The sequence below is a fragment of the Rhodofomes roseus genome (assembly GCF_022264815.1).
Source record: "Rhodofomes roseus strain CIRM-BRFM 1785 chromosome Unknown C8Q71scaffold_3, whole genome shotgun sequence".
Taxonomy (NCBI): Eukaryota; Fungi; Basidiomycota; class Agaricomycetes; order Polyporales; family Fomitopsidaceae; genus Rhodofomes; species Rhodofomes roseus.
Genome location: NW_025952959.1, coordinates 2,087,211 through 2,112,667, shown reverse-complemented (window position 1 = coordinate 2,112,667; position 25,457 = coordinate 2,087,211). Strand labels below are relative to the sequence as shown.

Below are 25,457 nucleotides of genomic sequence, written 5' to 3'. Positions count from 1 at the left end.
GCGTGTTTTCATCCGCAGTGCACGGGCGCGCGTCAGACGCGGATAGCAGAGTTACGCAATGCGGCACCCTTGCGATGCAGCAATCACAACTTATATGGTCTGATCCTGAGACTTCAAGGGCGAAATCCGATACTTCGCAAAACGTACGGTGAGAATCATGACAGATTCACCACTTATACGACACGCAGACAAAGAAGTATCGTACTAAGACGACAACACAGGAGTCCAAAACCCTCCTCCATCCCTCAACGTCTTCCTCCGCTGGTCGACTGTCTTGCTTGAAGTCCTGGAACTGGCATCGGCATCTTCAAATGGTGTGCCTACGTGCGCGCCTGAGCGCCGTGCGCCGGCTCGGCGCTCTTTCCCAACGCTTGCAGTCCCTGCACCACCGCATGTAGACCAGAGCGTCTTCAAAGTTGCAGTCCGTGCACCAGTCAGCACGGATGTTTTGTTCCTCTTCGCCATATATCTTGACCATGAGCATGTCAGATTGACCGATCATCTGTACCGACAGTTATCTGCTGGTTTCTGTATGGAATCATGGGCGCGCGTTGAACCACTCACATCGACCACCCTGATCAGTAAGACCTGCGTCGTCCCTAGGTATTCATCTCCGTACCGGAGCATGTGAGCTGCGTACGTATGTGCATCAATACTGACGGTTGCATGTCATGGAGTGCTGATGCAATACATACATGTCATGGAGTCGTAGAGAGGGCCGTATTTGAACGCAGTGGCCGGTGTTCTGCATGGCCAGAAGTCATTCAGAACATACCGCCGAGAGAATTAGAGGGTACACACAAGTCAGGTTGTTTCGCCTCGGTGGCTACGCTGTCTCTTGTATGGAGATCCCAGTCGAAACCGAAGAGACACCTGCGATCAATACGAGTATCGTCTGAGTCGGCGTCCGTGGTGGGCGCTGGGCACTGCCAGGACATATCATATCGTAAGCCATAGTGCGGGCTGTAAGCGCGGTCCAAGAAACGTACCATGTAGCCTATCACCGAATGCACATCCACTTTCAATTCATTGAGGACGAACTTTCCGTCCGTAGTGATTTGCGATTCGAAGGTTGCGTCGATGTCTTGGTCTGACTGGGTGGCAGCTGGGATGGTAGACATGGCTTTGGGGAAGGATGCGTGCGTGAAGAGCATCGTCGAGACGTTGCTTTTATGCAGCTACAATCCCTTTGTGGCACGTTAATCGAAGTCTGACAATGTAAGATGCATGCCGCTGATCGCGGCGGTATTAGTACTTCAGACGCTCACTGACCATACGAGAGCACGCCTAGCTCCTTGGTACCATTGGAGTCCGTGTATGAGGCGTCCCAATGGGTCGGGCAGCCTTGATGTGTGCTCGGAGAAGGGGTAGGCGTGGCCGATGATCAACGCTGAACGGATATGCACGCTCGTCCCTCCGACGCTTTCGCCTCTCGCGACTTTTTGACTTCCGCCGTTGTGTTTCGATCCGTTCCGTTGATTTGTTGGTGTTGAGGGTTGCTCCGGCGGCGCCTGCATCGCCGCATCTGGGATGTCGGATTTGTCGGAGGGCCCCGTTATCCCAACCGCTACGCTACTCAACGCTATCACTGAAGCCAACTGCGCACAAGGCTCCAACGAGTGCAAAGAGGCGTCGTCCAGGTCGAGGTCCTTGGGTCCAAAAACGGCCACCTCCCGTGCCGCCGCCGCCATGAGGAGCTCGGCGAATGAAGACGGGAATGATCAGCAGCAGTCAACGGCCCCGCTGTGGGGTTCGGTATGAGTGTAGTCATTATGCAAAGCTTGACACCCACGGCCGACCCATCCGCTCTGCTTTGCGGGTGCAGACCCCCAGTGCCGGGCGAGGCTCCGCGTAGTTGCGACCCGCACAGCGTACGCCTCAAGGAAGAACCGCGGTGGTGAAGACGACTCACTTTGGGCGCGCGTATCGGTGGGCAGGTTTCGTGCTTGAGACGGTGGCAGGCGACCATGTAGGGCCCCGCAAGGCCGTTTAATATTGCGGCGCCCGCGCCCGTCACGGACGCGTCGCGGGAGAAGGCAGGGAGGAGGTATCCATTTAGCCACCGGCCGTAGGTGCACGTGCGATCCTCGGCACTAAAGTCTAAAGACTAACGCGCGGCGCCGCCGCGCACCATGCACGTGTTCCCGTCTATGCGACGGCGGCGTCACGACTCACGGCGCTCCGAAGTGGCCTGGGCGGCTGCCTTCCCAACGCGGCAACTCCCCACTTGCCTCATTGAGCGGCGCGTCGCGGGACTGTCAATTTCCCCATCCTCAGCTTTACTTCCTCGTACCACTGTCCTCAAGGCTAGCTAGACGGGTGCCTGTACTACAGTCTTTCCTGTCAGCGCGTCCTGCAGTTTCAAAACTCGCGATGGTCTTGGCTAATGACTTTCGGATTGCACGTAAACATATCGTATACCCTGTCTGCTGACCGCACCCTATCATGCTACCAGTGGCTTACGTGCACATGCAGCGCGTAGACGTCAACACAAGTCGAACCGTCCATCGGTGGTGACACAATGAGTTCGTTCTCTGCATCGCACCTCCCCCCTGTCCTCAAGGCTCCTATACGTCTTCTTGTAGCGACGACACATTTGCCTTTCCGGTGGATACTTACATCGCACCATAGCACCTTGATAGCACCTGATACGAATATGACGGTTGACCGCCGGTCCGGCACTCCGTTCGAATGAATGATAACTTAGGTGCATCAGATTCATATGGTATTCCTGCCCACCCCATGTTTCTCCTTCTACATGCCCACTCTAGAAGCAGGGGTCTCCGGGTCACACTTCGATATGGTGCCAGTGCATCTGTTGCGCTCTCACCACCATCTACCACCATCGACACTGAGCAAAGCGTATCTCGCTCAACAATATCGCCTTCTCCAAGCTCTGGTGTCACGGTGATCCGGATCTAGTCGACAACACCAAGCCTAAAGATAGGATGTTATCGACGCGACCGAATTCCGTCCGTCCGTGCGGTGAGTGGAAGGGAGAGGCGTATATATGTACGGCGAGATCCGGATAATCACCTGTACGTCTCGACCATGTACGCTCCAGATCTTGTGCTTAGCCTCCCCACATGTACATATATGTCTAGATCATCGGTATTCAATCGCTCCGGCGGGCTGTGCACGGGCCGTACTTATACTTAACGTGGCGGAGCATAACAATATGAGGCCCGTATCTCCTCTGAGTCCTCGTTGCCATCTGGGCGTGCGCACCATAGCCATGGATCATCCACTGTGTGCTTGTTGTCGTTCTCGTCTCTATCATTTACATCCCCTCGCTCCGGACGTCAAAGTCAACGTGAAGTGCGGTATGTGATCGGATGTCATGACTCGCTCACCCATGCTCAAGGCTAGGGAACTTAGGGCACCTGTACTGCGAAGATTGTATCAACGCCTATGTAGCTGAACACCCTGGATTGGGTTGTCCTACTTGCGGAGAAGCGGTGGATGTGATCGATCTGACCATTCCAATGTCAAGCAATGGCCAGCCTCAGTTGCATCACACAACCTTCACGAGTGACATCTACGTCAGCACCGGGGCAGATGCATCAGACGCTTGGTGCCAGCGGGCTTTGTGAGTGCTTCATTCCTCTGAGATCTGAGAAAAGGCCGGTCATGTCCAGAACAGAGACACACCGACGTTGTCACGGCGTGAACGGGATGCAAACAACGCGAAAGACCATCTTGAATACGCCAAACAGGAGCTTAGCCTGCTGCAGAGAGAAAACGAGGCCAACGCAATGGCAGTATCTTCATCTCTAGCGCGGTTGACATCTGCCGCCGATGAACGTGTCAATCTGGAGACCTTTTATACGCGACTCGAACAAGAGCTACTGGACCAGCGCCGCCGGCGCGATGACATGGAGTTACGACTCGCCGCACTCAAGCAGGAGGTGAGTTCCAGTCGGTACTTACGCGAAAATCGATATGACGGTACACGTTTCAGCCAAACCAGTGAGATCGACTCCGTCTCAGCCTCCGCCGCGACGCATGCCATGTAATCCCAGAGCGATTCAGAGGTACATATTGTTCGAGTATAGAGCAGGCCGTTGTTGATAAATACATGCAGAACAGTGTTCGTCGCGCATTCCCACCCATCACTAAGGTCCCGCATCGTCGACGTCCATGGGCGCAGAGGGCCCGGACATTCCAGCAGGCGTCTCCACGTCCCCGGAAGCATTCGTACCGGATGCCCCTTGACTACTTGGTCGCTGTGGACCGGGTGTGTTCAGTCTCTCTGGGTCAAAGTGTCCGGTGACCAAGCGTTTATGACCGAGAGTGTACGCCTTTGCTGCCCTATATCGAGTTAATATTGTCATAATCCATGCATTCGCAATCGGACTTACTTCTGGACATCTTCCGAGTGCTGCAGATTGATCAGTCGGGAATTCGGATCGAGCAGTTTCAACTGAAACTCGTTAGATGACTGCAAGAGCCACGGGGCATAACAGTTCCGCGGAAGCTTGATGACGGGCGGACGGTCGCTGTTCTTCCGGCAAGGCACGCGAAAGTGAGGCCAGCCTCCCTGAGAAGCCTTGAATGATCCACGATAGCGCGCCCACAGATGGAGTGAGTCCAGAGTACGCAACCACGTCTGCAGCTCCGGCGAACGCCACGTCTTCGAGCGTATGTAGTAGGTCGCTTCTCCGCCGCCGGTCGGATGGTCAGACTCATCAGTGCTCATACCATGTACGCCAAGAGCGCACATGAGCTGCACCGCCTTGTTGTCCGGCAGCTTGGTTGCTACGCTCGTGCGTCGACTATATAACTAGCATCACCCCAGTCAGTGGACGCTGCGAGGACCGAGGCCGTGACAACCAACCTGTCGCTTTCGCTCGCACTGTCGATGATACGACTGCTCCTTCATGGCTGATTCCTGGTCCCTTTGTTGCTCCTGATATTGCCGTCGGAGTGTCTCAGTGTGCTTCCGCCAAGCCTTGGCAACAGCCTCATTCGATTTTTGAAATCGAGGATAGCGGGCCTGAAAATCAGCCGCGAAGACCCGCGCCACCGAACTGTTCCAGTCAGACGTCTGTTTCCCACTGATATCGTAGCGAAAATCTTCAGCAGAGCAGCACTCTCCACCTCTGGATCGTGGATTGTAGACTTTGACTTCGGCTTCGCTGGCGATATGAAGAAACGGAGAATCGTTCTTCTCTCGTCTCATTAACACTCGCCCATGACAGCGGATGGCCTTCTGGAGGCGAAAGCGTCATCGGTACCATTCAACTTGGGACTTCCTCTCACTGACCTTGAACTGTTTATCCTCCGGACTTGTCTTCTGGCGTGAACGACGATTCATGGGAAGCTGATGTTCATTGTCCGTTTCATCGTCTGCAGAGCCATCATACTCTCCATTTGCGTTCCGTGGATTCGTAGACGTAGACGACCCTGCGTTTGAGTTACTGGGCACTGTCCGGGCATTCTCCGGACGTGGCTGGGCCGCGGGCGGTACGGGGGGTAGTGTTGTACCGCCACCGAAGAACGTGTGCATGGTCGACTGGAACGACGAGGTGAGTGTGCCGGCGAGATTGTCCATCTTGCGATCAAAATTCTGCTCTAAGTTACGCTCCATGATGAGCATGTCGTCCCGCGTGAGTGGCGTCATATCTGTGCGAACTCTAGGAGTCGTCGGGTTGACATTCAGCTAATCACAAATCATCAGACGCGTCCTGAAGATACATCAGGACGTCTGCTTACGCTGCCAGGTGCGTATTGGTTCCCCCCTAAACCTTGATTGACCGGTGGTTGCATAGGCGCAGGATGAAGTAGAGGAAGCGATGGAGATGGAGTGGCACCGCTGTGCTCGGGAGACGCTACTCTGCTGATGGGTGGAGTCGTTGCAGATGGCACGCTCCTGAATGGAACCGATGGTGCTCTGTTGTCCAGGAAGGGAGAGGAACGAATCGGTCCCGTTTCTGCGCCTCCGAGATTCGCTGGTGGCGACTGGGTGCCCGAAGATCTTGGAGAGGTCGGAGCGTCCGATCGAGTCGTTCTCCTGGCCGGACGTATATATCTAGTCTCGTCGAAGCGCTCGAAGGTACGCGCGTCTGCATTGTTCCTCTGAAGCAAGATATAGCTTTGTTGATATGACAAAAGGACACGTGCCGTGCTCACCGACGTCTGTTGGCTTGGAGACTGTGTGATCTGCCCCTGTGTATACGCAAGTCGGTGAGGTGCGTCTCTACAACGTACAAACTTCAAGGTACGCACAACAGTCGGAGGTATATTTGCGGCGCCCAGGGATTCGCGACTTTTTCCCTTATCTACGTTCTGCGGTCGCGCAGTTCCGGTTGAATCCTCGTCGCTGTCGCGTTGAGATTCTTCCATGGGATAATCGTCCTTCTGCTGCTGCACACCACTCTTAGTTACCGGGCACAGCCACGAGATCATTGCTCACGAATTCGTCATTCGGTGGCAAAGGATGAGCCACCGCGTTCTCAACGGACTGCATGTTTCCAGTGTATGGAACGCCAGTCACCGTTTGCGTACCATCTATGCTCTTCATCATGGACGTCAGTGGAATTCTCTCAAGATACAGTATCAAGCTTACATCCCCTGAGGCTTGGGCAGTTCTTGCCGACGGTGACTGCTCGCGGAGGGGGGTTACTGAAGGTTGGAATGCTATCGAGACTCCCAGATGTTGTGTCTCTGTAGACTGCTGCTGTACGGTGTCGTTACTAGCCATGTCCACGTCACGACCCGCCGACTACAACACACTGCTGAGCTTAAGATTTGGTGCAATGATGTATACCACATACCAGAGACTCCGCTGACGCGTGATGATATGCGGCCACAGGTACGCTGTCCCGTTCTACTCCGGTCTGCCCTGTCCGATCAACTGTATTGTCATGCATGGGTACGTCGTCCACACGATCGCGTGCCTAGCGGGGTGAGTTCATGAGCGTGTTGTATGGCGCTAGATAATGGAGGAAACACACGTCATCTTGAGGCTGGTCGTCAGTAATGGCATCGGATAATGGGGCTAATTGACTCTCGTCATGAGCGACAAGATTTGGCTAGATCAAATGCACTGTGTCAATCATGTTCGGTACGGAGAGGCGACTGGCGAGGGACATACAGTTTCCAACAACGATGCGGTCTCCTGGTTTGTCTGCGACACGTCGACAGCGTCTGGTCTAGCCGTTGTAAGCTCATCGCTAGGAAATAAAGTATACGACTCATGACGAGACATCTCGTCTAGCTGCTCTGGTACTTCGACACCTTCCCATCCAGGATCTGGCGGAACACTCCATGACGAGGGCTCAGAAGGTTGCGGAGGAGCCGCAGGAGGATGATGAGTGGGCGTGTGCACTTCAGGATCCACTGACTCAACCGGGCCGAATGCTAACGACGTCAAAGAACTCCAGAAATGTTCATATCCATACGCGCTCCCTGTTGCGACCTGTCACAGATAGATCAGCACAGATCGTAGCCACAGATCGCAGTGTGTGAGTTTTGACAAGATGAAGGATCAAACGACAAAGGTGATCATACGTGCGGTCTCGCACGTCGTTGAGTAACGAAAAGTGCGACGTACCTCTGACTGCGACTGAGAACTTTCGGCTGTTAGCGGTTCAGCATCGGTCGGCCTGGGCGGGTCAATCTGATTGACGGATGAGCCGACGAGCTTGGAGGACAATGTGATCGCGAAGACATGAGCAAGACAACAGAAACTGCCGAAAGATAGACATACTGATTGTTGCGACTCAGATTCCAATGTGTTAGGCAGTTCGACCTGATAGGCGTGTTGAACGCGAGCAGTAGAGACGAACAGCATTGAATACGATACCGGCTGTGGAGGCGTGTCTCCACCTGCACCTAAATTCAGCTGAGAAAGGCGTCAGCGCTGTCATTGATAGCAGTGTGGCATGCTTTAGCATGATACATCGGACTGACCAAGCTATCCACCGCATCCGTGATGGTCGTTCTGGCTTTCTTGAGTTTCACTGACCATAGTGGGGCCTCCGCTGCAGCATCCTGCCTGGCACGAATCTCGACCTTTTTCCGGGTCGGCGACCGCGGACGGATGATTGTGTTACCGTCGTCTTGAACCCGGCGCACTCTACCTTCCTTATGTGCGCGTTTCACACCGGCGACGCGGGGTGGTTCGTCCATAGCGCAGGGGATGGTACACAGAGGTGGCACGTGTTTGCTACGAAGATGTTGTGAAGGTTGGGTCTGAAGACGATGCTTGCGTTGTCTGTCAGAGCGAGGATCTGGGATGACTAGAGGGGGAGGTTGCGCGGACGCGTAGTATCAGTCATTGTTGAGTCGCGACAAAGACAAAGGTGCCAGCGGTACGGATTAAATGAAATGCGACGCAACCAGGCGATCGCCGTTACAGATCTATCAACCTCGAGTCCGACCGTGCACAGGAGACCAGCGGCACCTGAAAGCGTGTTCACCGCATTGGAACACGCGGTCCTCGCGATGTCGGATTGCGTCTCGGCCTTGATCATGGATTTGAACAAAATTCATTCTGCAGGCTGCCTGGCTGCAGCCGTGCGACAATGCGGATGAGGGCAACGTTGTGTCATGTTCGTATCGTACCGATGTACAATCTCTCCTGCATGGATCGGCGCACTCAGTAAGTCGTGTCCAGAGGCGAAAAATTGTCAGGGCTTACTAGTAGTGTCCACCAGTGGCACGCCACATGTTTCGGACACTAGAGTCGACCCGCCGTAGTATGTCGTCTATGCTACAAGCTTACTGATGGGCGTAGACTTTTACCGTCATCTTGCGCGCCCTTGGTACATACATAGTGCTGACTCGTGCGTCGTCATGATCGAGTGAACAAATAAATGCAAGCAGCCTGTTACCCGTCCACTCTTACGGGCGCGTCGCGCCACCGTGACTGGCAGCTCACGCCACATGGTCACGATCGCGATATCGCGCTGCGCGGTGTTCAACGTCAACGTTCGAAACGTCTTCTGTCTCATTGGCTAGCCTGTCCTCAGCGCTCGGTATATTTCCGTGAGTCGCGTAGAACTGACGACGTCTTCAAGACGATGTCTTAAGACACTGAGGACGCGGTCGGTGCCAGCGAGCCCCGTCCAGGACGTCCTGAATTTTTGTCACGCGTCGATGACAATGTCGAAACATCTCCAGTGCGTGTAACTGTATGATCGATCCCTGCAGCAAGATGAACTTGCCGTATTGAAACCATAGCAGTGGATATTCGTCGCGGTCGCATGATGTACGCGGCCGCGATTCGGGCTCATGGTACGGTACAGTAGCCCATGGATAATCATCAATGTACAATAAAAGGTGGAAAGAACCCGTCCCAGAAACCTTCCTCCTCATGGACGCTCCCGGTGTTAGGGTTCTCTTCACCCAGTGAGTGCGCGACGCTCGATACAATACTCCTCAGCGCAATCTCTCCCGTTGGCTTGGTCTTCAGAATCTGTCGACAAATGGGACACGTGTAGCTAGGGCGAGGATGAAACTTGAGAACCATCGTAGCCTCTGCGATAGCACGTTCTCGAATCGTTTCGTCCAAGCTGGGATCGCGGATGGCATCGTAGTATGGTTGCATGTTGGGCAAATCAGCGTGCGGGTGCCTCTCCAAGTGTTGCACAAGTAACTCGCTGAACCATCCTTCAAGACAAGCTCGGCATGCCGTATGCCCGCATGACAGTCTATCGTATCGGAGGGTCGATGCGTGTCATAGCGAAACTGGGAGGAGAGGAACTCACACATAAGGTAGCGAAATAATCTGCGTACAGATCGTACAAGTGATATCATTCTTCATGCTTGCAGCCAAATTCTGGGAACTAGGGTCAACCAAGCCGCCGATGGAATCAAGAAGAGCTATATGCGTACGCGTGCGGTTGACAACTTATCCTCTCGATCTTCCGCTTCCAGTTTCATGCATTCAATTTGCTTGTCCCATAAGCGACTGGATGTACCACTGGAACGCAGAAGGTGTGCGTACCTTCTACATAACGTCGGTCAAAAAGGTCACAGGAGGTGTACAAAGTAATTACCTCTAGTTCATTTGCACGCCGGTCTGACTCTTGAGCCGCACATTGGAGTGATTGGAGTTCCTTCAATTGCAGGATGGCGTCGACATCAGTATGCAGACCAAATCTCGGAGCGGATCGAACGGTACCTCTGTAGTCTCGACGAATCGTTGCAACAGCTCCGCATATGTATTCGAGGCTGTCTCTACTTCGCCACGCAACGTCTCAAGTTCGTAAGTGAGCTTCTTCTGTGTGGCGTAAGCAGCCACAAGTGCGTCCTGGAGGGCCGCGTTTTTGTCTTGCTGTATCTTGAGATCGCGCGCGATGGACGCCTGCGCAGATCCATTTCCTCCCCGCTTCTCCGTCGTTTCCTCACGGCAACGTTTGACCGGATGATCCGTGCCGTCGTCAGACGAAATATCAATGACGTCGCCGCAAGGAATAGGTTCCTTCTTCTTGCGTTTGCCTTGCTGGGTGCCGCGGGCGTCGTCGTAGGAATCACCCCTAGTCTGATTCTCGTGGCCGTCACCTAGTGCGCTGGTCCCAGTAGAGGCACGTTCGGCCGGCAAAACGACTTCAGCCTTGGATCTCGAGGTTTCTCGCGACATGAGCGTAACAGCAGGGCGTCCGACACAGTTTGCGTCAGTTCAATAGGATACACTCGAGGAGAGAGAGAGAGGAGTGGAACGTACCCCTCAGTAGGTTCTCCGGTTAGATGTAATAGATGACCATAATGCAGGCTTACTTTGACGGAGAAAAGGCAGGCGAACAATATAGCAACGGCGCTCGTTCTGGTGTCGCGTCACAGTGCACCGGCGTTCAAACGTTCACGTGTTCATCTAAAGGCCAAGACACTGACAGATCTATGGCCCTTCGTGTTCGACATCGTTCGACTCTCGCACCGACCCTCTAACTTAGCAGCCACCTGAGCCTCCATCCCTGAGCTTCTCGCGCCGCTACGATCCGTCGACACGTCAAGTTCCGCCGTCATGCAATCGTTAAGTCGACAGCAAGATAGCACGACTCGCAGCCACCCGGTCTCCCTTGGCGCGATCAGCGAAGACTGCCGCTCTTGCGCCCACATTCAAGGACGAGCACGCAGTGACGCAAGACGTCGACACGGGTTCAGTGAGTAGTACAGGGAGGTCAGAGGAGGCGCAAACCGGGGCAGCCCCGGTAAGCATTCCCGTTCAACCGCTTTCAGCGCCCCTTCCCTCAGCTGCACCCTCTCATGCTCGACACACCTACGCCTCCTAAACGAGTCTGCGCTCCGCCGCCCTGCTATTCCTGAACATTCGACTGACACACACATCTTTCGCCACTGTCCCTCCCGCGCCTTCGTGCGACGGAATCGGCACTTAGTATGGGAACGCAGGAAACACTGTTTGGGCGGACGGTCACCCCGCCGAGCGGCTGCGGCAACACCAACGTGACATCGCGAAGGCGCAGCGCGAGCTCGACAGGGAGAGGGCGAAGCTCGAGCAGCAGGAGAAGAAGCTCATCATGGACATCACGAAGAGTGCGAAGGCGGGGTAGATGGTGCGCGCTGTCGCGTCGTACATGCTGAGCATCCTCATTCACTGCGCAACCTAGAATACGTGCAAGGTCATGGCGAAGGATACCGTACGGACGCAGCGATACGTCCAGAAGTTCTATCAGATGCGGACACAGCTGCAGGCCGTCGGGCTCCGGATACAGACACTCAGGAGCAACCAGCAGATGGCGGACGCGATGCGCGGCGCGACTCGTGTACGTCCTCTGCGTCGCTCTAAGGATCTTTTCGTGGCTCGAGGACCACCTCTAATCAATCTACTCAATACCAGGCAATGGGCATGATGAATCACGGCGTGAATCTCCCGCAAATACAACGGATCATGAACGAGGTTGAGCGAGAGAGCACGACGATGGTCATGAAGGAAGAGATGATGTCCGACGCGGTCGACGACGAGCTCGAGGACGAGGACGCAGAGAGCAACACGATCCTCAAGCAGGTGCTCGACGAGATCGGTGTCGACCTCTTGCAGCAGGTGCGTCCTGTTTCCGCTTCACCTGTCGGCCCTTCAACGTGTTTCCCGCCGCAGCATGGGGCCCTCAAGTCGAACGTGAGGTAGCACAATCACAATCCCGCCCGCACCTGCCCACCGATTTACCCGTTCTCTCCCATTTGCGCACATGATTACCTAGGTACGTCCTCCGCGTGCCAGGATGAATGTGCCTGGCCAACTTCGACAAAGCAGTGACAGTGTCGACACCAAGGTAGACGTACACAACGCACCCGCCAAGCCCGCGAAACCTGGGCGCTGTCCGACAATCCCGCAAGCCCTCACGGCGGGCACCCACCCAACGATCCTGCCTTTAGCTCCCCCGAATGTGAGTAAGCACTGCACCTTGCCCGTGCGTGCGACGGTTCGCTGACCCTCGCGTCCCCTGCCCTGGTTTGGCCTGGAGGTCGCGAGGATATGCCCGTTGCACCTGCGGTAAGTCAAGTCACGCTAACGTAGATATCCAGGTTGCTGCCGCTTGTACTATCGACTGTATTGTACATTCAATCAAGCTGTTCGAATATACGCACCCTACACGCAAAGAGACCCGGAGTTGGCCTATCTTCGTTTCCATTACAGAAGTCTCAGACCGAGCGCATGACGGCCAGCACTGGAACCGCGATTATCGGTCTGTAGCACTGCGGTGAGCCATGAGGCGCATTCAGAATACAGCCGATGCAGCCAATCCTCATTTGGACGCTCAACGAAAGCGGCGTGGGGCAAGATCGTGCCGTCGTCGATGAGTTGGCCACGTTTCCGAACCCGTGGTCCTCAGACTGAAGGGGCAGTTCCGCGTCGTGAACATTAGGCTGGGGCGATTGTCAGATCCTGCTTGCGCGCGGTTAGGATGGGAATGACCGGTACTGTATCAAGGCGTGCAGCGCGCCGCCGCATAGCATTCGGATCTCTGATCAGGACTGGCTCAAAGGTCTCCCGCGCCGGCGCGGTAATTGCCATTGACTTGTCGAAGAGAGTGCAATCTCGATCGATCGTGAATCGCTACACAAAACCGGAATCTCAGATATACTTCCGAGCCACCCGCGCCGCAGGCCGTGCTCGTCGCCATTGGGCTGCACAAGTCGTGGTACATCGAACTGTATGTTACCAATCCATTCTTCAGGTTGCTGTCCCAGATAGTCCACGCCTTCGTCCCACCGGCCTCACTTCTCGTCGAAGGACCGTAGCTCATCTGCGACAGAAGCCATCTTGGCTAATTCCCGTCTTATCTCCAAATGTATCCGGGCTACTTCCGAGTGAAGAGCGGCGTTGCGATGCGTCATCGTCAGCAACGATTCTTGTTGTGCCCGTATTCTGTCGCACTGCACTTGAATCCTCCGGTGCAGAATGTGCTTCTCCGCCGTCAACTTGAGACGCTCTCCGTTGGCAGTGTCTTGTTCTGCTTGGAGTTCGTCCATCCTTCTGACGATCACGACGATCACGAAGTCAGACTCGTGCGGACATGCATGGAGGAGCCGACTCTCACCTACGAACAAGGTTTTGGAACAGTCCTGGGGCGTACGACACATCGGGCGCAAAGATCAACTTTACGTGGATCAAATCATGGGCGAATCGAAAGGGCCTTCGACAGAAAGGGCAACCAGTGATGTCGCTACGGCTGCCTGCGAGCATCTGCTGTAAACAATCGAGACAAAGGCTATGTCCTAGTGTGCGGACCGTTTCAGCAAGCCCATATGGTCGACGCCACGAGTTGAACGTACCGCAATGCTTGATGGCAATCAGCGACGGTCCATCCTTGGTGAAGGTGGAGAAGCATACAGGGCATGAGACGTGCATCGCACCGCGATGTGAAGAGGCGTCCGGTGAGTCAACTTGAGCTGGCTGCCCATTGCGACAGAGACTTGCGGCTCTTGTACGAGACCGAGTGGCTCAGTACAAAGGATGTGCGCTGGACAATGCAAGTGAGCGTAGTGAGCGCCACGCCCCAACGCTGCAATATTGAACGAGCGTAGACGTACCCAATGTTGTGAAGCGTTCCCCGTAGCATACCAATGTTCTCGCCCGCAATGCTACCATCAAGATTACCTTCACAGGCGGACGGAGAGCGCACGAGAGTCTGAGCTCGAGTACTACCCTGTGTGGAATTATCGTTACAGACATCCGACGATCTCATGGCGGTTACCTCGCGGCGCAGGTTCAGGCCATTCAAATGCTTGGCAGCTTCGCAATTGACTGCTTCAACCAATTGCAAGCCTTCCTCGTCAATGCGAAAGCAATGAGGCAACCTCATTGCGCCCGGAAGGAGACGACGAACACACAGACGCGACCTCATTGTCTCCTCATTCATCCTCATTGAGAGGCTGGACCCACCAAGGCGACTTCGCTGTCCCTAAATAGGGAAGGTGGACCCACCCAGCGCGTCACATCCGCTCCATTAAAGGCTTCTGGAAGTCGAGATGACGCCGCGCCTCATTCATTGGTCGGAAATGACTTCGGAGATTGAGGGCTGCTTCGGATGGACGCCGCCATGCGCGTGCTCACAATGCTGGTGCTGCAAGCGTGCGTGGTACACAGTTGCACTGGCCCAGCGGTCCCTCCCACTTGCGTATCTTCCCGCCGCGGGCTGCATTATACTGAGCGCAGTACAGCATTACATACACATGTCTCGTCGCGGATTATCGTATGCGTGCACGCTCGAATCGGGCCCGGGTCGAGAAGCAAGCTGCAATCCATCGGTGAGCTCAGGAATGAAGCGCGCTTTGAAGTCATGTAACCAGTGAGCAGGTAGAGGGCGGCGAAGGGTGACGGAAGTGTGAAAGTGTGGAGTCGAGTTCGACGAAGGGCGTATGCAATGAACAGCGCGAGGGGCGGCGACAGCGCTGGCGGGTTGGCGGTGAACAACGGCGGAAGGTCGGGGCGCGCAAATGAACGCGGCACGAACCGTCCGCACAGCTTTGCCGTTTCTTCGTCTCCGTAATACGGGCCGGGCTGTAGAGAAATTACATGAGTTGGTTGGATTGTTGCTCCGCCAGAGGAGGTACTCACGAAGCCGTGGTGCGCACTGTGCCCACTACTACCACTCGACAGCGCCGGGGGCGGTCTTGAGGAGAATGTCATCGCTTTCCAGAAAGCTGCCAAGGAATGACGGGCCGTAGGGGACCACAAAAAGCGGCCATCATGGAGTAGCAGAGTGAGCGCGGTGGCGATGGGCGACAGATAGTGGCGGCGAAGAAGAGACTGGTGCGGTATAGGTCAGCGCGCCCGGGGCATAGCGATGTATAATAACGGGAGGTCCGGGAATGCAGACAATGTGTCATGAACCTAGCGCAGGGCTTCGCAATCTCTTCGGGGCCTGCATGGATACTTCTTCTCTGAATATAACCCCTGGGGCTGTAAGCTCGCGGAGGTCTTCGATGTCGTCGATCTTTTCCAGCTGGCCATCGGTCAGGTTTGTGAAGTACGCGTCTGGACAAACGTCGGTTATGCGCATCATGGACGTAGGATGGACGGGGGACACACCAATATGCCACTTCGTTGGTCCTTTTGACCTCCCCCATCCGGCGACGGTTGCGCGTTGGCGGAATGGTTGTAGTAGACAGAGTAGGTCTGCTTGATGAAGTGGTCGCGTTTGCCCTGGCTGACGATACGGTCTCCTAAGAACCTGATAAGCGTATAGACAAAATGCGCTCAAGCGGCTAGAAGGGACATACTCGGTTCTCTGTGCGGTACCTCCCCGTCCCTTCGTCTTGTCCGGGGAGTGCTGTCGACGGGATGAGCGTGGGTGCAAGGGAGATTCGCGTTACGTTACGATCTCATACACGCGAGGCTGTCCAGGACTCGCCTTCGGTGAAGCACTCCATGTGAGGGCTGTATGCATCGCCGGCGAGGCTCTGGGGTACCCAGACATAGACGTCGCCTTCCTTGGGGGCCGCGCACTCCTCCGCGTTGAGGTGCTTTGTGACGGACTGCAGCTTGTTCTGCATCACGGCGTGGAAGATCTTGCGGGCGTCGTCTGCGTAGTGGATGTGGACGCCCTCGAGGGCGGGCTTCTGCTTCTGCTGGGCCATGACGGTCGACGCAGGGAGGTGGGAACGAGGCGTACGCGGGGACACGGGCAGTGGGAGGGGAGAGAGAAATGGAGCGATTGAGGTACTGATAGTGAGCGGGCGATTGATCCCGACATTGCTATATGGGCACGAATTGCAGTAGTGCGGCGAGCAGACGTGTCTCAATGAGTTCGGACGGTAGTAGGCACTTGACCGTCGCGGGCGATCCTGGAGGTCCAGGCGCAATGGTGGCATGGTACGGCAAGACATAGCATGCCCGTTGCAGCGTGTGGTACACCGCCGAGCGCACGTCAACGTGCACGTACGCTCTCGCAGATCCAAGTGGTGCTGCCATGGCGACCGTAATGTGCGAAGGCGGTGAGAAGGAGTGACTGCAGGGGCTCTTGGGCCGATGGATCCGGCATGTTCTTCTGCGCATGTGTCTCGTGTAGAATCGTCGAGTGCTCGATGCAATGTAGGTCGAATGCACGCAGACTAGTGTCTGCACTGACGGACACGAAGGTGTTTGTCGATCCTGGTAACCAGGCGACGTCGTGATACTCCCGGTCGTGCGCGATGAGCTGCGTGCTCGCGCTGGAGGTGTGGATGTTCTACACCGTGCACGTCCGCATTGCCCGTAGTCGCCAGCAGCTCCGAAATGTGTTGCCTTCTGGTTCCACGCATAGCTCGAGGCCACGCTCGGTGGCTACTGCAGGGCGGGGTACTCGCCGCCCACTTACTCGCCTGTTCTCAGACGTGACACACGCATGATTCGCGAGAGCAGGTAGACCTGCTCAAAGGGCCCATTTGTATGTACATTTGCGACGCGTCGTTCGGAGCTTGGCAATCCTCCCGCTATGCAGAGATCAGCAAAGAGCGAGGGGATCAACGTTCGAGACTTACAAATCGCCCGATGCAGGGGACGCACGCCGCCGACCCTTTTCTGCCAGAGTAAACTATCCTTGAGCTAACTGTCCATTTGGTCGCGCAGCTTCACGAGTTCATTGAACTTCTCGGTGGATGGTTCCTTCGCGTGCTCTTGGCCCTTCGGATTGAGTGCTTCCCTGATGCCGCACATTGACATGAGTGGCAGAGCGGTAAGAACGACAGCAACTCACTGTTGTTGTTCCAAGTCAAATGCCGCCAGAAGCAGGTTGTCCAGGCCCTGCGGGTGAATCGTCGACGCCGCGATCAGACGCATCTTTCTTCTTGTACTCATTCGTGGTCGGTGCTGCCTTGAATTGAGCACATACGCATGCCTTCAACAATGACGCACGTACCTTCATCAGCGGCAGGCTGTTAGAGATTCCTCTACCCCGAGCTACCTCGCCTCCTCTGAGTCCCTCGGACCTCCACTCTTGACCATAGCGGGACTCGTACAAGCGTCGTACAGGACGAAGATCCACGGGCGGCCGTCAGAGTCGTGCAGTTCGCAGTCAGTTGGGATAGTGCTGCTTTACGCGTCTTGATGAAAAGTCGGGCAATCGCAGCGGCTGGAGGTAACGGAGTTGGTGAGCAGCGATCCTGGCCAACATCCGGCTGTGTGGTCGCACGTCCGAGTGACTCGCGACGATGCCCCACTTCGTTCGCGTGCCAATGACCGGATTACATTCGTCTTGAAACGTCGCCCCGTAAGCACAGACGCGGAGCACGCAGCACATACGACTTACCTTACATTCACATCTGGGTGTCTCTCCCGACCTCCAGATTGCACTGGACTACTACTCGGAGGGCACGTAGACCCTAAGTACTACGATCGGCGTAGCGTGGACGCCGTGATTCGTACGTTCGCGGCTGAACAACCGTTCACTGTCTTTCTGGTAGGTTCAGATCTCTTGACGTTGGGCAACACCAGCTCGTATATCATGAGTAGAACGCAGGCCTACGTCGCATGCGCAAATTCTAGAAGTAAGTAACTTGCGGTGCGCAGACCGTTAGACGATACAGCGACGAGAATGCCCGATATGGCAACCCGGCACTTCGCGATTTAGCGCTTCTCCTCCTCCTGCTGTGATGCATATTAGCGGTAGACAGTACGCTACGACTTGCTCGGCACTGGCACAAGCAGTACATACACGAACAAAATAGCTGTGGGCTGGGACATGTCGCAGACGGTGCCGTACTAACGTCCTACACTGCGCGCTGGGCATCAATCGGAACTAACCCGTCAAGGTCAGAGTTCAAGTTGGCGTCAGCTTCAGCGACGCTCGACGAGTCCGACGATAAGGTATACATATCCTGTGACAGATATGAGGGCCTCCATGTTTTGATCAAGTTACTCAGCGTACCTTTATAATCGGAAATACATGAATTCTTCCAGTCTTCTGGTAGGTCGTAGCTTCTGGCGTCTCCGTAGCACGGTTGGGAGCCGGCACACTGGGATGATATGGTGTATACGCGAAGGGGCATACGACGTCTTCAGCGGAGACGACTTCTGCCGGCAGGAGATCTTCACGATATAAGCAGCCAGACACCGCGAACCCGAAGGCGCGATACGGATCATCGGCGCGTTCATTCTCGTCCAGGGGTATGTACCGGCGAACAGTGAGGAACACTCGGTTAGACGGCCTTTGAGCTGAGCCAGGAACAGGTTGCTTATCCCATAGTATCTGTGATATTCTGGCAGGAGCAATCTCCAATTCTTCAATGACCGGCAGCGTAGGATTGGTGATATCAATAGGATTTTGAGATGTCCGCACAAGTATGTTGGCGTCCCGGTGACTTCTGAAGGAAGGCCGGAAGTTGAACCCGTTCACCCGCATCACAGAGCACGATACCAACCCTGTTTTAAGTCAGACATCTCTTTTGTACTTTTCACCCAATGTACTCGCCTTTCAAATCGCGCCTGCCAATATAACCAGTGATCAGGAGTTTCTCGTGAGCGCTTGTTAGGCGGACCATGGTCGAAAATTCCTTGAGTTGCATTCTAGCTGCGTCACCCAGGCCTAGGATATCATTGAGTCTTGTTCCCCTAGATTCGAGCTCGAAGGCCTTGTCGAACGATGGCTGCAGCGCTGACAACTCTGCGGGCAGGGCTCCGTTGGTGAGCAAAGGCCGAACGTTCGCTGCACGATTTGCGTGATACATCATTGTCATCTCCAATTCGCCTACAGTGAATGTCAAAACTGAGCGTGCATATTGGGGTAGCATCAGATACCTGATTTCATGTTCGTGGGCACTTCCTGTAAGCTATGGTTGAAACGTTCGGGACCAAAGGCTCGCGTAGAGTGCGAAGGTCCCAGGTCTTCGAGGTTTTCGTTGTAATGCTGAGCGAGATGATTGCTTGGTTGGAGGGGCACCTCGGGGTACAGAGAGAGAAATCCTCGAAGATATGTCGAGTAGTGGTGATCATATGCGTCGATGTGCTTCTGCGACGTTGATCGAAGGCAGGAGATGAAGACTGCCGTCACGAGATGCATATAATTGTGCAGCATCGCTTCTGTTCGGCCACGATCGGATCCCCAGATGCGTATAAGAGTGATCACTAGATGCATAAGCCCCAGCGATCTCCATTCGTCCGCCTTGAGCTTTCCAGGCCTGCTAGCAACCTTACGAGGCGCGGGAGCAACGGAGGAAGGGAGAAGCATCCGATCCATATCGTCCCATATCTCCTGCAACACTTCTATTCCAAGAACGACTTTCTTCCGATCTGGATCAATCATGCTCGCACTTTCCGGTTGTCTGGAGGACTGCAAATATAAAACAGTTACTTATGTCCGTACTGAGTCGTCAATTGCTCCTCTTACCCATGACAGTAATCGCCCCCACAACTCTTTCTTCGTCCCTTCACTTGCTAAGCCACGTCTTCGACACAGCTCCTGCAGTGTTGGCGCCCGTACATTCGGATTCTTGTTTCGTTTTGCAAGCCCTAACTCGGCCTTCGCAATGTCATCTTCTGTCCAGATCTTACTGGACCGTGATGCAGCGGATGTCTCGGAGTTCCCAATTGCAGAGACACTGTGAGGCTCGTCCAAACTTTGATTGTCCAGAGACGAACCCGGTGAGTTGGCAACACCGTGATCGGTGGGACCATACGTAGATCCATATCCACCACTTTCGCTGCGCCTGCTCCGGTCAAACACCTCCGTCCCCGATGATTCTGCCTCGCCATATAGGTGGGCTGTGTCTCTGACCGAGACAGCGTTTGTCTCCTCTGTCGTTGAGTACTCTGCAGCTGGCATATCTTCGTCGCGCACCGAAAACTGGGTATCATGCACGGGAGGGAAGTAGAGGGCACCAGCGCGAGCGGTATCGTCACGGTCATGTTCCGCATCTACTTCCAAATGAGTAGGCGCAGGGCTTCTTTGGTTGCGCTGTAGAATACATGGGCTTGCTCAGATCTGCTGAACAAGGGAGGACCATTGCACGTACCCATTCAATCAGACGGCGTGCAAGCATGCGTGAAGGCCCAGCTCGCCGAAGGCCTCGATCGTAGCATAGATGCCACAAAACCGCATACCGCTCATCCTCCAGAACTTGTTGCGTCGCAGTATCCGCTAGTTTCTCCTTGATCCTCCACTCCGCGACTCGTGTTCTTGCCGCGCACGGCGGGACAGTCATCTTGTAGCAGAGCTTCCCGTCGCCGGAATGTTTCGAGCTGTCCATTCCCCAGGCATATGAAGCGTGGTGCATCAGGTTCCGCAGGAAATGAAGATGCACGGGCTCGAGGACTGTGAAGCGGATCGGATCCCAGTACGGAAGACGTAGGAATTCACTCCACCGCACCCCACCTTCCCTGATGTGTGCGACTCGCTCATACTTGGTGGTAAGAGTGCGCCACGTCTCAGCGCTCTCCCGATGCGTATTGACGTCGCGGTAGATCCAATCGGACTTGCAAATCTGTTCGATGTCGTCTTTTTCCAGCAGGCATACTGAGCAGAAGTATGTGGCAGAGTGGCTCGCAAAGCCAGATATCTGGCGAGCGGCGAGGAGGTCACATATCATCGGGATGAGCGCGCCTAGAGCGAAACGGCCACCCAGATGGGTAGCTGTTCTAGAGAAGTAGACACCAGGTTTCCAAAAGGCAAGAAGATCATCGACGAGTAGTCGCGCGTAATGATTGATCTCATCCAGGGAGGGTTTACCGGGCCCTGGGATCATGCCAACCAAGAACATATTCTCTTCGCGATAGCGGAGATCTGGAGGCAAATTCATGAGAATGAGGTAGATCGCGGTTGAAGAGATGCCTCGGCGACCGGGTTTCATGTGATGAGGATCGAAGCTATCAAAAGCGAAGCCCCAGACAAGGCGCAGCTCCTCGTCTGGACCGTCCAAGAAGCGGGAACCGTCGGGTCCGACGAAGTCGTGAACGAGCTTGCTCTCCATGATGTCATGTACTCTGTCACACTGGCCGTGCGACGCTTTCCGGGACTGCCTCGTAAACTTGTCCAACGCTGCCTCAATATCCCTCCTCGCCAGTAGACGTGCGTGCCAAGCCTTGAAGTCCTGGTGGAGATACTTTCGTACGGCCATCGTATGGGACCCTCCCTTGAGCGCTCTAGTCTCGAATAGCTCCGCGTGGCACAAAGGCGCATCCTCGTAAGCCTTATGTGTGCAGCGATCCGGACACTTCTTATTGTCTGGGTAGAGACAAAAGCATTCGGGGCAGCATATGTACGCCTTGACTTCGGGGTCGAGATCGAAACGGCGAAGCAAGGTGCGTATGTCATTGGGAATCTGGGTGACAAGGCCTAGCTTGGCTTGCAGGAGGTCGAAGGCGAAACGAATAATGTCCAAGACCCAATTGCAGTGTCTTCTGGATACGCCACAGAGTAGCATGAGCGTCAAAACCATATAGCACAAGGCGGCGGCGGCGGGATCAAACCCAGGAAAAACTCTGCGATGGTAGCGATCTGCAACACATCATCGTACAACTATCATGGATAGACTTTTGCGTATACGCACCACAGTTATAGTATATGGGTGTAGCGCCTTTGTACTCGACGCGAACCTGGGGGCCCGGAGGTCCCTGCTCGCGCTGCGCGTCCCATTCCTTCCCTCGTATATCGCCGATCCGCCGAATCTCCCTGAGAATACTCTCTCGGATGCGCAAACGGATGTGTTCAATGGCTTCGAACCCGGGTGAGGGTGAGGCATATCGAGCATTGAGATCCAAGTAGTCGTACATCTGCGCCTCGTGCGCCAACAGAGTTGAATTGAGCGAAGACGAAGACAACGCGAGCAGGCCGGAATTTGGCACATCCGGTATCTCGTCGGAATACGTGTAGGAAGGAGAAGTAGGCGTAGGAGGGTTGTTAAAGGCTAGTGGAGCCATCGCTGAGAAGCCCAGGATTGCCTGATTGACGGAGGTGAACATGGCGTCTAACTCGCGCAAAGAGACTTCGACGAGCATAGGTGTATGCTCTTCTAGGTCTTCCTCTTTGTTAGTTTTAGACGCAGGACGAGAACTTAAACCGTACCTCGCGGAGACGCTGCTGATTGATCAACAGTAGCCTCCAAACTCTGAGCCGAAGTCCGTAGCTCAGCTGATGTCCCGAAACCGTCCAGCGGGGGGCTGACGGGAGAAGGGATCCGTGCCAGAACTTGCGTTAGATACTCGGTCTCCGCGTGAGTCCCAAGGTCGATCCTCTTTCGCAAGGCATCCGACTGCTCATCAGCGATGGCATGGGCTTTCAACTCACGGTAGGTCACCCATTGTCCAGGGGTCTGACTACCTTTAAGAGGATCCGTCGCCTCGCCGCCGCGGCATCCGTATATATCGCAGAGGCAAAGGTACCTCTGTTGCCCATCCACGAAAGCGCTTGTGTACTCGGACCACTGATTGCTTCGTGACGGTGGTTCCATAGTGTGACTCCGAATGATCAGTGGGGAAGGGTGATGTCCTTGCGATAAAGTCAGTGCCCAATCTTGATGAGAGGGCGTCATGGCGCACCTTGAAGGTGGTACCGCAGTCCAAGACTTATGCCAATGTGGGTCTGTCCTCGTCGTGAATAGGGGTTAGATGCAGTGCACCATGACTGGTATGTACCTGATGCCGAGCACTGGAGCGTCGGACTACTAGCTAGCTTCACGTCCTCTGGACCTATAGATTTGCGTCATTGTTAGGAAAGACGTAGAGCGTGATCTATGGATAGTACTTACCTTCGGCTTTACGTCCTCCTCAATGGGACTAACCCGAGGCACCTGGCGCGGGAGGACCTGTAAATACATGCTCCGTCGCGGTGCTCCTCCTTTTTCGCACGTCCGAGCCCGCGCTTCGGTGGCTGAAGCGATGAACGGTGTTCGAACGGGCCGTCCTACTTAGCTGCCTCCTCCCTCAATACATCAAGACCCCACCAGATTCTCGTTATACTATGTGTACACCGCGTGAAGCGCTTCCTTGAGCAGTACATGACGGGGCAGAAAACGTGACCGAATCCAAACATCCAAAACTATCGTTATACTATGTGCCCTGGGCCTCGCGCAACGGAGAACAATGAACAAATCGAGAAGATACATTAGATGAGCCTACGAGTTGCGAGAGGGTGCTCATAGTCACCTTGTGCGGTGATCTAGAGAGATAGGCACGCGGCAGAACTTGCCATTGAGTGCGACAAATCGAAGCGCAGGCCCTCCTGACCCTTTCGCGGATTCCACAGAGGTATGCATGCATGATAGAGGATGGATTGAACAATAGCTTGAAACAACGGGAAGTTATGTTTGATTCCTACACAACGTGCAGCGGCACTGACCAGCCGACCCGAAAGGAAAAGTATGCACACGGTATATAGGGTGAGATCGAAGAGTGGATACGGCGACGAGCAGCTTTCGAGTAGCGAAGAGACGGAGGTTCATAACTTGATTGGCGGGTGCATTGGGACTGCGCAAGACATATGCCAAACATCGACAACAGCAGGTGCCAATAGATCCAATAAGAGCTAGACAAGAGGGTGATCAGACGAGACCTTCAAGGTTCACATGTTCAGCACTTACCTACTAATGCATCACCGCCCTAGTCGTATACATAGCAAGGGGAGGGTTCGTGATATAAATCTTCGTAGAGCCGCTCACTTTCCGTTTGACGTAGAAACGGATGGACCAGTGACCAGCAATCTATGGTATGATTAGGCAAGGCGCGTACAGAGATTCTTCAGCAGCGATCTTACCCAGTACGGAACCCGCACGACATAGACCTCCTTCGCTCCCTCGAACTTTTCAGCATAGTCAAATAAGTAACCTGTGCGTGGTCAAGACTTTACGTTGGAAGATGTGTTGTAGCGTACGTACAGACAATGGCAGGGCGCAGTTCATCCCACAGGTCTTCATCGCAGCCTACGTCCTGAAGATCCGTGAAAGGCGTGGTAGCGTCGTCCGTCGTGGCGCCAGCGTACACATGAGCCCTTCCTTCGGAAGTCCCCGCGCTGCCACCGTCTTCGTGGGTGCCACTCTGTTGGCTTGCTGCGGTCTGCGAATCATCCCCGCCGGATTGTACATTACCATCAGAGCGTGTTGGATTCGCGGCCTGAGGGCCTTCCTCGTCGTGTGTCCCGGTAGTATCGCCCACACCGTCATCCGTTTCATCGTCGGCGTCGGCATCGGCGTCCGATTCATCGTCGGCGTCAGTGTCGGCATCCGTTTCATCGTCAGCGTCGGCGTCGGCATCCGAATCACGCGCATCGAACGGTAGCCTGCTGAATTCGCGCGACGGGTCCGTCGACTCAATGATGATGGTTGCCGCACCGTCCAGCTTCAAGCAACGCTACGCGGCTTGTGAGACTTACTTCGCATATATAGAACGCCACTCACCAAACGACCGATAACTTCGAGATAGAGGTCATCTCCAAGCAAGGCGGAGGGATCCAACACCGCATTGGTGAGTATGACCCTCTCGTCGGATAAGTCTAAGTCGTTGCGTGCAGTGAACATAGTGAATCCCGGGACGAAGTGAATGCCCCGATACGTCACGCCTCTGCGACCCGCCTTCAAATACCAAGCTTGGTCTTGCATTGTCCGAGACGTGACAGCGTGACAGACGTGCCCAACGAAGGAACTGCGTCCGGATAAGTATGTTAGCTATGGCCGGTCTAGGTGCGACGACGAACTGACATAAGTACACCGTTCGAGCACCGAGGATCGTGGTCGACGCGAAGCCGCATAGTGCGAGCAACGGACTGATTTCGCCGCAGACCAGGGTAGAAGCGATGACCGTCTATGGGAGGACTAGCGGACGTTTGCGCGAATCATGCTGCGAATCACTGGAGGTATGAACCACTAGTGCAACAGCTGCAGGTAGCTCGCAACGCTCACCTATTGAATACACGACCCGTTCGAGCGTAGGCAGTCTCGACGTACCCTCGTCCAGTGAAGATGAACCAACTCGGCACTATGCTCGTATCGCGCGCATCGACCTCCATGATCCAGTCCGCGAGTTGCGAGTCCCACGGGCTTGCAGCAGGACCTCTACTTCTACTTGATGGCACGGGGCATGGCCG

The 25,457-nt window shown here is 54.9% G+C and overlaps 9 protein-coding genes across 9 annotated transcripts; 2 read left to right on the top strand and 7 right to left on the bottom strand.

The window, feature by feature from the left end:
• Nucleotides 1-307: 307 nt before the first annotated feature.
• Nucleotides 308-1,691, bottom strand: C8Q71DRAFT_721058 (uncharacterized protein; the record flags this gene model as incomplete). The annotated part of the gene is made up of 6 exons (XM_047921405.1): nt 308-502; nt 565-632; nt 696-745; nt 802-926; nt 990-1,178; nt 1,269-1,691. 6 exons carry the CDS (start codon nt 1,689-1,691, stop codon nt 308-310), a joined length of 1,050 nt encoding a protein of 349 aa, XP_047783342.1.
• A 2,666-nt stretch (nt 1,692-4,357) lies between these two features.
• Nucleotides 4,358-5,182, bottom strand: C8Q71DRAFT_701214 (uncharacterized protein; the record flags this gene model as incomplete). The annotated part of the gene is made up of 2 exons (XM_047920175.1): nt 4,358-4,783; nt 4,838-5,182. 2 exons carry the CDS (start codon nt 5,180-5,182, stop codon nt 4,358-4,360), a joined length of 771 nt encoding a protein of 256 aa, XP_047783341.1.
• A 6,029-nt stretch (nt 5,183-11,211) lies between these two features.
• C8Q71DRAFT_854394 (uncharacterized protein) lies at nt 11,212-11,516 on the top strand (the record flags this gene model as incomplete). The annotated part of the gene is made up of 2 exons (XM_047927044.1): nt 11,212-11,241; nt 11,343-11,516. The coding sequence occupies 2 exons, from the start codon at nt 11,212-11,214 to the stop codon at nt 11,514-11,516; spliced, it is 204 nt and encodes a 67-aa protein (XP_047783340.1).
• On the top strand, nt 11,381-12,091 carry C8Q71DRAFT_885603 (Snf7 family; the record flags this gene model as incomplete). The annotated part of the gene is made up of 4 exons (XM_047928560.1): nt 11,381-11,519; nt 11,574-11,729; nt 11,804-12,007; nt 12,062-12,091. Exons 1-4 carry the CDS (start codon nt 11,517-11,519, stop codon nt 12,089-12,091), a joined length of 393 nt encoding a protein of 130 aa, XP_047783339.1. The 5' UTR covers nt 11,381-11,516.
• Nucleotides 12,092-14,517: 2,426 nt separating this feature from the next.
• C8Q71DRAFT_885600 (uncharacterized protein) lies at nt 14,518-16,047 on the bottom strand (the record flags this gene model as incomplete). Its single annotated transcript, XM_047928559.1, has 7 exons — nt 14,518-14,613; nt 14,639-14,968; nt 15,026-15,111; nt 15,302-15,445; nt 15,529-15,641; nt 15,691-15,740; nt 15,799-16,047. The coding sequence occupies 7 exons, from the start codon at nt 16,045-16,047 to the stop codon at nt 14,518-14,520; spliced, it is 1,068 nt and encodes a 355-aa protein (XP_047783338.1).
• Nucleotides 16,048-16,993: 946 nt separating this feature from the next.
• On the bottom strand, nt 16,994-17,227 carry C8Q71DRAFT_854391 (uncharacterized protein; the record flags this gene model as incomplete). The annotated part of the gene is made up of 2 exons (XM_047927043.1): nt 16,994-17,090; nt 17,145-17,227. 2 exons carry the CDS (start codon nt 17,225-17,227, stop codon nt 16,994-16,996), a joined length of 180 nt encoding a protein of 59 aa, XP_047783337.1.
• Nucleotides 17,228-21,117: 3,890 nt separating this feature from the next.
• Nucleotides 21,118-21,498, bottom strand: C8Q71DRAFT_700661 (uncharacterized protein; the record flags this gene model as incomplete). Its single annotated transcript, XM_047920134.1, has 1 exon — nt 21,118-21,498. A coding segment is annotated over one exon (381 nt), but the record flags the coding sequence as incomplete, so codon positions are not given.
• Nucleotides 21,499-21,513: 15 nt separating this feature from the next.
• Nucleotides 21,514-21,822, bottom strand: C8Q71DRAFT_694164 (uncharacterized protein; the record flags this gene model as incomplete). Its single annotated transcript, XM_047919894.1, has 1 exon — nt 21,514-21,822. A coding segment is annotated over one exon (309 nt), but the record flags the coding sequence as incomplete, so codon positions are not given.
• Nucleotides 21,823-23,919: 2,097 nt separating this feature from the next.
• On the bottom strand, nt 23,920-24,891 carry C8Q71DRAFT_721053 (uncharacterized protein; the record flags this gene model as incomplete). Its single annotated transcript, XM_047921404.1, has 6 exons — nt 23,920-23,930; nt 23,959-23,977; nt 24,037-24,078; nt 24,132-24,202; nt 24,253-24,724; nt 24,772-24,891. 6 exons carry the CDS (start codon nt 24,889-24,891, stop codon nt 23,920-23,922), a joined length of 735 nt encoding a protein of 244 aa, XP_047783334.1.
• Between the last annotated feature and the right edge of the window lie 566 nt (nt 24,892-25,457).